Source organism: Manis pentadactyla, chromosome 1 (genome assembly GCF_030020395.1).
Source record: "Manis pentadactyla isolate mManPen7 chromosome 1, mManPen7.hap1, whole genome shotgun sequence".
Classification (NCBI taxonomy): Eukaryota; Metazoa; Chordata; class Mammalia; order Pholidota; family Manidae; genus Manis; species Manis pentadactyla.
In genome coordinates, this window is record NC_080019.1 from 11947326 (window position 1) to 11959100 (window position 11775).

The 11775-nt window shown below is 48.9% G+C and overlaps 1 protein-coding gene and 1 long non-coding RNA gene across 4 annotated transcripts in view; one reads left to right on the plus strand and one right to left on the minus strand.

Moving 5' to 3' along the window:
- The window catches only part of LOC118914272 (tumor necrosis factor receptor superfamily member 10A), a 38653-nt gene extending 26910 nt beyond the window's left edge, over positions 1–11743 (plus strand). Inside the window, exons 2-11 of one of the 3 annotated variants that reach the window (XM_057488428.1) lie at positions 1906–2005; positions 2843–2953; positions 3678–3789; positions 4662–4735; positions 4823–4918; positions 5437–5468; positions 5886–6044; positions 9449–9524; positions 10762–11032; positions 11276–11743. In XM_057488428.1, coding sequence (XP_057344411.1) covers positions 1906–2005; positions 2843–2953; positions 3678–3789; positions 4662–4735; positions 4823–4918; positions 5437–5468; positions 5886–6044; positions 9449–9524; positions 10762–11032; positions 11276–11363 — 1119 coding nt within the window. In that variant the 3' untranslated portion in view covers positions 11364–11743. The other 2 variants (XM_057488379.1, XM_057488403.1) reach the window with 2 other exon arrangements.
- The window catches only part of LOC130679620 (uncharacterized), a 152588-nt gene that overhangs the window by 15652 nt on the left and 125161 nt on the right, over positions 1–11775 (minus strand). The gene's annotated exons all lie outside the window — the stretch shown is intronic.

Genomic DNA, 11775 nt, shown 5'->3' on the forward strand with positions numbered 1-11775 from the left:
TTCAAAACCAAAGTGCTTGTCATTTGGCAGGGGAAATGCTGGAACTTTCTTCAGGATCGATGTGCTGGCCAACACCATTGATTATGTTCCCACCCACACAATGATAGTGCAGGTGGAAGCAGGGTCCCAAGGTATACACCAACTCCCGGCGCAACCCAGGAGGGCTCCCGGCCCCCATCCACACCCAAATGCATGCTCTGCAGAGATTCAGCAGGTCCATCAAGGTGGCATCAGTGTGATACAGAGGGTTTTTCACTGTATTAACAGTGTGAAGGTGAAAAGCCATATGGACCTATTAATCGGTGCAGAGAAAGCATTTGTCAACATTTAACTCCCTCTCATGATGAAAGCTTTCATTTTCTTAGGACAGAAGGAAACTTCTCTGTGATAAAGGCCATTTCCCTGCAATAACAGAGCAGACCAGGACAACCTAGGAAGGAGCAGGAGGGAGTTTTCTGAGCTAATTCTAATGTCCCATGATCTATATAGAGGGTTTGGGTTATAAACATGTATGGATTTTCAAAACCCTATGGGTGGTATTCTTGAGAATCGTGCATTTCACTGTATAAAGTTTACCATTAAAAAAAACTATAAATATTGAACACTAGTTACTGGAACACATGCTGAAATATTAAGAAAAATGTGCTGAGATCTGCAACTGAATTTCACCATAAAAATAAGATAGCTTGATGAATGGACATAGGGAGAGTCAGAGAAAGAAATATGTGAGAAAGCAGATATAATGGAATGTTATAGAATCTAGGTAGCAAGTATACGGGAGTTAATTGTACAAGTCTTTAAACTGTCCTGAATGCTTGCAAATGTCCACAATAATATTTGAGGGAAAGAGTGTGAGAGCAGGACCGAACGGGGAGCAGTATCATGGGACTCAGCAGTACCTGGACGCGCACAGGGTGCCACCTGGTCACACACAGGAGCTTATCTGTCACCAGGTACTTGACAGGCTTTTATATGGGAGAAGGCTGCATTTAATCTCATTTAGACCCAGGCAGTTGAAATCCGTTCAAATAAGCTGTTTTTAACTTTATTTTTTGCTTAATTTAAATTTCTACTTTAAAACACTCCCATGTTAAAGAAAAGTTGGAAAAATATACAGAAACCTTTTTTCTGTACCATTTGAAAACTAGCTACTGACATGATAAATACCATGACTGAATACTTGAGTGTATATTTTCTACAAATGAGGACATTCTCCCATTACCACAACACAGCCTTCAAAATCAGAACATTGCCATCAACCCATATCTAATCTTCAGACCCCATTCAGATTACTCTGATTTTTTGGCCCAAATCCCTTATTGCTGTTTCCTCTCCTTCTGTGTGACTCTTGTGTTGCAGAACACTGTTAGGCAGGCCCCTCTTGGGGACAGCTCGCCAGGTTAAAACCAGACGTTCAGTACTTAATGTGTGAGCCCGTATCCTGATTTCAAAAGATTGTGCACATAGTGTAGCACACTCCTTTGTAAAAATGTGTGGTGTGTGTGTGTGTGCGTGTGCAAGACAGAGAAAGAAAGAGCAAGGGGGAAAGAGCATTTACACATACAGCCAAATAGGAGAACTGACAAACCCTGCAAAATAATGGGTGCTGTGACTAACACACATGTGGTTCATATTTTTGTAAGAAATTTCCTTGCCCATATTTTCTGGAATAAATGTATTTTATTTTATTGGAAGAGAAAGGAATACCGGAAAACTTTTAAATTGTAAGTGACTTGCTAGCAAAAAAGGTCAACTATGAACCCAGAAGAAAGAGTTCAGAGCTAGAAGGCAGGTCCAGCTCTCTGTGCTTCGGTGGCTGGGGTGATGAGAATACGGGAGGGAGCATGAGAGGGAGGGAGGGGAGTCTGGAAGCCTCTCACGCCTGTCCCTGCTCTGTCCCCACAGGCCCTAGCTGACGCGGCCATGACCACCAGGCAGGGCAGAGCTCACCGGCAATTAGCCGGCCTGCAGGGAAGACAGTTCCCCCAGACGCTGTGTGAAGCAGGTACCTTCTAAGACTCATCTGCAGCACTGAGCCCACCCTCCTCTCCATGTCCTCAGCCTCCTCAGCTCTGCAGTTCCAGGCTTCTTCTGCCATAGGAATTCACTGATCATCTTCTGTGGGCCATTGTGCCAGGGGCAGGGGTGGTGGTGGTGCATGAGGCCCCGCCTCCTGGAGCTCTCCTGGCATGGCATGCAGACAGAGGGACGAGCATGACAGGAGCCCTGAGGATAGCCGAGTGGCGGGTGGGACAGAGATGGGGATGGCGAGGCCTCCCAGGGGTGGTGACTTTGATGCAGAGAGCCAGGTAGGGGCCCTGAAAGTGCCCCCCAGAAACCATCACCCCAGGGGAGGGGCTGGGCTTGTTTGAGCAAAACTAGGGGGCAGCTGGGGAGTGGAGGGCAAAGGGGTCAGAGGGACAGGCGAGGGCAGATCACACACCCCAGACACCGTGGAGGGAGTGTGGGTTTCATTTTTCAAGTGAAGTATTAAAGTAAAATACCTCAGTATTTTTATGTTGAATACGTGGAGAAATGATCCTGTGTTGGATCTCTCAGGTTTAAAATACCTTGTTTAAATTTATTTGACCTCTTTTCTTTTTTACTCTTTTATGATGGCAGCCATGAATTCGAAGTTCATGTGTGGCTTGTAGTATATTTCTGTTGGCAGTGCTGGTCTAGAGTATGTGGTAGATGCAGAGCTGGGGACAAAACTAAGGGCAGGTCAGGAGAGTCCCTATCTGGATTCCACCAATGGCCAAAAGAAGAGATGCCCAGCCACCCCGCCTGCCTCTGGGAACCCCGAGGCAAGTCAGGCACCAGCTTTCCTCTCTCCTCCCAGGATCTTATGCAGATGGAAATGGAGATTGTCGTGAATGCACAAATGGAGTGGATTACACCAGTCATTTGAACAGCCTCCTTTCCTGTATCCCCTGCACCCCCTGTAAATCAGGTATGGAATCCATGGACCCCAAGCCCAGAGTGGATACAGGGGGATGATCACGTGGTAATCATAGCCAATGTGGAATCTGAAACGTGGGTTCCAGACTGACTTGGTCTTCATCATACTCTATTACAGGATTCTGTCTTAGGTCAGTAAGATAAAATACAAACAAATCATTTTTATAATGCATTCACCTTGCATGGAAACCTTTCAAAACATCAGTAAGGAGTAAGGTAATAGCTGTCCCTCAATGGGGGCTGTATAGTTACAGCAGAGAAGAGGCGTGGCCACGTGGGAAAGAGCCTGGTCTGAGCTGTGACCTGGGTCTGGTTGTGGCCAGGCCCCTCTTAGCCCTGTGCTCTGTGCTCCCGGGGGGTGCCTGGGCTCTCTCAGCCTTCACAGCATCAGGCCCCTCAACCTCCCCAGCAGGGCCAGCTTTGGGCAAGTCACCCAAGGGTTCCTTTCCATGCAGGGTCTCTCAAATAACCTTGCTATCCCCCCGGACCCTGTGAGCTAATAGATGCTACCTTCTGACCCTGATGTCATAAATAATGAATCATGGTCCTTCATATACACCTCAGTTAATGACAGGTGAATGGTGGCTCTCCTTGTGTGCCGCCTGTGTGTTGCTGCAGAAAATGGACCCCAAAATTACTTGGTAAACTGAGTGGAGCTGAAGGGTTGGGGTTTGGGTGATGAGGGAAACTCTGAAAACATTATCTTTTGTCTTCAGATGAACAAGAGATAAGTCCATGCAACAGGACGGTAGACAGGAAATGTTGGTGCAAACCCGGCACTTTCCGCAGAAACGATTCCCCGGAGGTGTGTGAGGTGTGCAGCGTAAGGTGAGGCACGGGGATTGGGGGGCTCCCAGCCTGCATGGTCCTCGGTCTGCTTCCCGGCGGCCTGCCACCGCTTCTGGGCTTCCCTGTGGCGTCTTCTGAGCCTGCAGGGCCCCCCTTGTCCATCAGGGTGTCCCCTTCCACACCTCTTTGGCACTTCCCTTGGCCAGGGGCCATTAATTAGGGCCTGTGGTACTGTGAGTGGCCCAAGAAAAGCTTTAGTTACTTCTGAAAAGTAAAGGAAAAAACTGAGTAGAATACAGCCAGATTTATATTCATCTTTATAACAGTTCAGTCATCGCATGTAATTTGTACTATTTGTTTGCATAGGCAGAGGCCCATGAACACAGCAGTGCCCCTGCCCACGCGCATCCCTCCGAGACGGAGCCTGTAGCCCCTGCTGTTCCCGTAGAGCCCTGAGCCAGCTCCGTGGGCCCTCCCCCACCCCGTTCCCTCAAGGCTCTGTGTTTTCCCTGTTGTGGGACTTAGGGGGCCACAAGAACTTGATCTTCTCTGACCTCCAGCGTTGGCTGTGATCGGTAGGCCAGTCAACAGGGGGAGGACAGGAGGGTCCTGTATTAGAGGGTGACTGGAGGACAAGATTCACCATGGGCACAAATGGGCTTCTGTCCCTTGACCTGGTGTGAGACTCCCCCTGCGGCCTGGGGAAGGGCAGCGTTGGCCTCCAGAGAATCTCTGCTCTGAGCTCTTAGCCCGAGGCTTGGGGGCTGAAGGGCACCTGCTCAGACCCTCCTGCCCCCCAACAAGGAGTCAGAGGGGACCCGGCCCTGCGGGGAGGAGAAGCCTGTTCTTTCTCCTCATCAGCCAGCTTTCCCTCACGGATTCCTCTGCGTCCTCCCTGTGTCTGTACCTAGCTGCTCCGACGGGATGGTTGTGGCCAAGCCCTGTACCCCCTGGAGCAACCTCAAGTGCATCCACCAAAATTCAGGTACCCAGGCCAGTTGGGAGGCCCCAGTGCCCAGAGAGCCAGTGCCCGCCAGCCCAGAGCCGCCCACTGTTCCTCTCCATCCACAAGGTGCTGGTGGCCTTGTCTGGCCTGTGGCCGTTGGCTGCTGTCTGCTGCTGGTGGTGCCACTGATGGCATTTCTTTGCTGGAAGCACATCCTTCCAGGTGAGGCTGGGGAAGGACGGGGGAGGCACCAGCACCCTCTGCCTCCACTTCACCCCCTGCTTTGTTTCTCCAGAGGGCAGGGTCCTCCCCTCGGGCTCCCAAATCTTCTCAGTCTTGTTCCCCATGATCACCCTCCATCTCCCACCTCCCCAGGCCTGGATCACACCAGTCCCTCTGTCTGCAGGCTGATGGTGGCCTCTGCCTGGGTGGGTAGGCCAGCTCTTCAACTCTTCAGGGCCCCAGTTGGGACAGAAAGGCTATTTGCACCTCAGTTGGGTGACAAGAGTCAGGAGGAGAGGGTCAGAGCACTTACGCAGCTTTGCTCAGAGCAGAACCCAGCAGATTCCATGTGTGTTTACTTTTACCTCATTTCCCCTTCTCTTGCTCCTCCCCGAGGGTGCCCCAGAGTTGGAACGGCCACCACCCTGTCACCAGGCTGCCCCTCCCCCTGCCCCCGAGCATCCTGGGGAGGCAGGCCCTCCAGACAGGTGCTAAGGTGGATGCCCCTTTCATTCTAGATTGTGGAGTGGACCCCAAGTGCACGGACAGAGTGAGTTGGTTTCTCAGGACCTGCTGACGTCAGGCCCCCATCAACTGCTTCCCACCTACACCAAGGCCTGGGTGGGCGTGGGCCCAATTTGTCCTGTCCTGCTGCCCCAGCTCTCTTATGGGACCTGGGCTGGCCATGGAGGGCAGTGGGCTGGGGCTGGGAGTCTGATCCCTCTCCCTCCTGCTGCTGGGGAGACCCCCTTTCCCCACAGCCCTGCACCCTAGGGTATGGGGGTCAGGCAGCTTGCTGAGCCCCCTTAGCACAGCACTGTGATGCTGGTGCCAGCAGCAGAGTCCTGGCTGTGCTGAGCCTGAGGGACAGCCTGGCGGGTGTGGCGTGGCAGAACCTACCAGGGCCCCAAGACTCTGCAGCCAGCCCCGAGGGTGCACTCCTGAGTTAGCTCTTTGCCTTCCCGAGGTCTTTTTGAGGTGCTTGCGTTCCCTGAGAGGGCCTGGGGTTGTGGACAATGCGCACAATCATATCCTGAGCAACAGAGAATCACAGTCCTCCGTGGTCACTGAGCAGGAGCAGACCGGAGTCATTGTAGAGCCCCTGGTGAAGGCAGAGCATCTCCTGGTGAGTGGACAGGCCGCGTGGGACCCTGGCCCTTCTGCTTGGAAGACCAGGGCTGGTCAGGTGTCCTATCCCATCAGGAAGTGGTGATGGAGGGGAAAAGGACCTGAGGGGTGGGAGCTGTGTGGGGGGAGAGCCCGTCACCCTGACATGGCGACTGTACAACTCGAAGGCACATGATGCTTTTTGTCATCTGCCCAGTTCTCCCTGTATCCTCAAAGCCCAGGAACAGGCAGGCACAGAGTGGGCACACTTGTGTTCATTGAGTGAATGGGGTCTCCATGATAGTCCTGCGTGTAGTTATAAAATACTTCAGTAAGCCATTCCACATAATAGTAGGATTATCCATCAAATTTATTACAAAATTATTACTACATTGAACAGTAAGAAAGTAAATCTTAGTCCAGATACCTGATCGTCGTATTTGTGTCATCTTAGAAGAAATAGAATTTTTGGGCCAATATGTTCAAGTGCTTTTTTACTGTACACACACAGAGTTCTTTGGTTCATATTAATTCATCAATTTTGATATGACAGTAGTAAGTTTGCAGAAACATTTAATTTTTCATTCCTCGTAAGCTTAGAACTTCATTCCCTCCAGCATAAGATGGCGTTGTCTAACTGCTCACAGAGTTTTTTTTTATTTCATGATGATTTTTAGCATATAGCAGCAGCAAGTCTAAATCTGAGCTATGAAATGATGTGAGGTGCTCCCTGATTTCTGGGTGCCTCTCTCCTTCCTCCAACCCCACTTAGCAACTGAATCTTCCTTTTTCTATGTTTTTGGCCCCTCCTTTATCACAGGTGAAGTGTTCAGGTGGCCTATGGCCTCTTTCTATCTAGAGTGTCCCTAACTGTTCCTTTCCTGTCTCTGCACTACACCCTTTTTAAAGAAAGAGAGTATATATAAAAGGAAACCAACAAAAAAATAGGCCAATAATCCCTGCATCCTGACGAATCACTTTTCACATTTTTTTCAAAGCACTTAGTGCCCATCTACAGGGGAAATTTTACATAGTACAGGAAGGTTCTCAGTGAGCAGGGCAAGCCCCCAGCACTTCCTCCCGCCCCCTGACTCTTTGCATATCAGGAAACTACAGAGATCAATTTTTGTGATTCTTTGCTCAAGTATTTATGCATGTGCCATCTATAAGCAATACCGTCACAAACGAAACCTAGTATGTTTTAATATCTGAGAGAGCAAAAGCTTCCTCCTTACTTTTGAAAATTTGTTATTTTTACTCAGATAAAATTTGGAATTGTTTTATAAGATTCCCTTCACCCCCCAAAAAAAAACCTTTTGAATTTTTTTATATTACCTTATATTTATGAATTAATCAAAGACGAATTCAATATTTTTCTTATCAAGGAAGATAGCATTTCAAGTCAAGGGTTTTTTATGATTCAATTAAAATTTGTGCTTTTCTTCAGATAAATTATTCCTATTTCTTGTCAAAGCAGTTTCTTTGTATCTTACATGTTAGTTACCCTTATCGGGTTGGATCCTCTCAAAATTCCATTTCCTAATATATTGTTACTACTGTGTTTTTTAACATTCATTAAGACATACACATTCATTTTCAAACATTGTAGTTTAAATGTTAGGGCTTTTAACATATACAGTCATATTTAAAATAAAGATTATCGTTCCTGCCCCTTTCCACTCACCCTGCCCTGGTTTTATTCCACATCTTGCCGCAGAGCCCAGAACCCACAGGGCAGTGTTCAGAGATGCTTAGGGAAGACAGGCGTTTGATCTCACTGCAAAGGCGTCCCATATGTCCCCTTTGGGAATGACATGCCTCTTCTTTCCTATGGGATTTCTCATCATTATGGATGCAGCCTTGTTCGTCTTTTTTAAGCCACAGAATTGGTATTTAGATTTGCCAGATGCTTTCTCAGCGTCCATGGAGACTATCAGAGGCTTTCTTCACTTACTGAGACTATTGATATGGTGCATTATTATTGAACGAGGCACCTTCCCATTCATGGAATAAATGCTTACTTAAAGCACCTTCATATGTAATTCTTCATTTGAGTCACCTAAGGCCTGGGAGTGCATGACCACGTCCTGCGAGGTGGATGAGAATGGACTGCAAGGGACAAAGGGGAACTGTGTGGGCTGGCAGGTTCCATGTCTCAACTGGGTGCTGATTACTGAGGTGAATGCAGTTGTTAAAGTTGGAGCAGAGACCTAAGCAGTTAGTGGTATCGGGGGGTTGAGTTTGCTCTCCTCGGCTCTCGTCCCCGCCGCAGCAAAGAACTGAAGGGCAGAGGCACAGCAGTGAAGCAGAATGAAAGTTCTATTTGAATACACTCCAAGGGAAGAGCAGGCCAGCATCAAGGTAGACAAAGGCAGGTTTACTGGAATAAAGCAGAGGAAGGGGAAGCTCACTGACAGGAACTTGCAAGCTCAAATCAGAGTTCTCAGTAGCTTCTCCCTGTCTGTCTGAACTAGGATAGAAGGAGGGAAGACTTGTGCTTAAAGTCTGGAAAGGAAAATGAAATAGCATTGACAAAGACACCACCGGAAGAGCACAGAGACAAAATGTAGTAAGTTGAGCAGTAAGAAGTCTTCTAAAAATATACACTCCAAGAGGAGCGCAGGCAACCTCAGAGAGGAGGTACATTTAAGGGCTTAGGATTCTTCCTTTTAAGGCTTTCAAGAATGGGATGAAGATAAATGAATGGGGGAGCATAGGCTTGTCATGCGGTCTCATGATGTCTGTCTCCAGTGAAAAACAATATGTCGTTATCTATAGTCAGTCCTGTACATAATTCTGCAGGATAAACTTGTTGTTTTCCAACATAGTGGCCACCCCCAAGCACTGGGAGCATATCAGCCTTGCCTTAAGATAGGTTGTTGCCTGATTACCAAAGAATATGCCAGGAATCTAACTTCCCAATTTTCTTTTAAAATGGAATCTTAGCCTTAAGATAAGGCCTTCCTGTTCTTATTATGCATTCATATTATGGCACTTTTAGGAAAATTGATCATGATGCTTGTCCCATGTCTGCCCTATCCCACCTGCATTAGCTAGAGCAAGTCTCAAGGTCAGCCCAGATTTAGCGCATGTGGGATGAACTCACATCGCAAAGGGCATTAACTCTGTGAGTCCTTTCTGGCTCTCTGGCTTTATCTGATTGGCCCCCTGAGTTCTTGGTGGGCCCCACCCGCTTCTCATCCTGCTTATATCTGTCTTTCTGCCAGATGCAGCGGGACTGCAGAAATGGGGGCCTCCATGAGTACACAGGCCTCAGCCTGGAGCTGGGTCCATCTCCATCTCCACAGAGACCCGGGAGGGGAGGCTGCAGCCCCAGGCCACACAGCTGGCTGCTGTCAGGCCAAGTTCTGGAATCCAGGACTCCTGACTCACACCAAGGGCACCCCCCACTGTATTTTACAGGAACCCCCAGGAACTGAAGAGTCTCAGGTGAGAAGCCGGCAGTTGGTTCCAGCCAGCAAAGCAGATGCTATTGAAAGTGAGTGTTGTGAGGGGACTGGGGAGCAGGAGTTAAGGGAGGAGGAACGGTTGTCCTGAAGGCTGTCCCCTAGCTTTTAGCGAGGTACAGAGCCAGGGCCTGTGCTGACTGTCACTGGGCCAGCTGGTCCCTATACACCTCCTTGTGCCTGTACCCCTAACTGCACCCCCTAACCCCTCCCTGCCCTCCCCTCCTCCCGCACCTGCCCTCCTCCCTGGTTCTGGACCCAGGTCCACTGAAAGCACCTAAGGGGGTGTGCTGTCCAGGAGGCCACCCGCTGGCCCCAGGAGGCAACTGACCACCTGACCTATGGCTGGGCCACATTTGATGAGCTGTGGTATAAAGTGGATACGGTATTTCAAAGAACTGGTAGAGAAAAGGAATGTAATATAGCTCACTAATAATTTTTTGTATATTGATTACATGTTGAGACGAAAATTTTTGGAATGCATTGGAAACTACTTAGAATATACTGAGCTTGGAATACATTCATTATTAAATGAATATTCTTTATTAAAATAATATAAAAGTATTTCATTAAAATATATAATTATATGCATAAAATGTATAAACTATAAAATAATAATACATATTTCATTATTAAAAATAGTATCAGTTGTTTCTTTTCCTTTTTCCCAGTGCATTATTAGGAAACACAGCCTCGTCTTGGGCGCTCGCCTTACCCATCTGTGGACTGCAGAGGGCAGTGCGTTTCACACCCCATTTCGGGCCCAGCAGTCCATGCGGGGGTGGCGCTCGCTCCTTCTCACAGTCGGTCTTCCTCAGTCTGGGAGGAGGCCGAGCTGGGTGTGAGGCCAGAGGCCTTGCTGCCTGCTGCCCCGTTCTGTCCACAGAGCAGGCGAGCCACCAGCCCTGCCCACAAGTGCAGCTTCCCCGCTGTGACGGCCTGTGGCCCCCTTGACTGTCCACCCTCTGGTGCCTATCACAGATTCTTTCCCTCTCCATTACCTCCACCTCCCTCCCAGATGTGCTTAGAGCACATCACATCTTGCCTTAGGGCAGGATTCTCTGTTGACCTTGACTCTTCGCAGCCTTGAGCGCTAGTGAGACCCACACGGGTGGCCCTCCTGTTCGCCGAGGGGAATCGGGAAGGGGATTCAGAGCTGGTGCAAATTCACCAGCAGGGAGCGCCCGCTGTCTCCCACCCTCGGGTCCATCTGCTGGATCTAAACTGCAACCCGCTCACCTGCCTGTTTCTGGCTCTCTCCCCACCTAGACCTGCGCCTGCTCTTCGATTACTTTGCGGAAGTTGTGCCGTTTCACTCCTGGAACCAGCTCATGCGGCTAATGGGCCTTACGGACAATGAGATTCATGTGGCCCGAGCTAGAGCTGCAGACCCAAGGGATTCCCTGTATGAAATGCTGGTGGTCTGGCTCAAAAAAATGGGACAGGTTGCCTCAGTCAACATGCTGCTGGCAGCCCTAGACAAGCTGGGGGAAAGAAATGCAAAGGAAAAGATTCAGGAGTACTTGCTGCACTCTCAAGAGTACGTCTATGAAGACGGGGCCAGCTCGGCAGTGCTCTGAGTGTTCTAGAAGCACCGTCTTTTCAGTTCTTGTTTTTTTTTTTTGATGGAGGTAACTCCATCACAATATTTATTATTTGTGCTATATTTATTGTTTTGAGATATTTGTAATTATTGCACCTATTATGTGATACTGTAAATTAAAAGCATTAGATTAGACATAGATGTGGTGGAACCTCGGCTCAGCAGCTCCCTTTCACCCAGGTACGGGTTCAGAAGACTAAAGACCTGCCCAATAACATGGCGTCTGATGAAGCTAATTTTGAAGCGAAAACTGAAAAGAGGAAATTAGAACTGGAAAGAAATTGGAAGCGACTCCAGACTCTGCAGAGTGTCAGGCCAGCCTTTACGGATGAGTGTGAGAAGATTGAGGAGGAATTGCAAAAACAATACGACATTTATCTGGAGAAATACCGAAACCTGGCTTCTTTGGAACAACTGGAGGGTCATCACAGGAGAGGTTTAAGGAAGCCGAAAGTACTCCACGTCTGATGCAGAACAAGCTAAAGGAAGAAGAAAACCCACTGCTCAAGAGCAGAAGCAATCATGACTCTGACATTGACACCCAGGAGGATTATGAATCTGACAGCGAATTGGAAGAGAGACGGCTGTCCGAGCCGCAGATGGCCATGGAGGTCCTCCCAGCAAACGCATCGTGGGCACAATGCAGGGGGGAGACCCGGATGACGAGGACTCGGAGGACA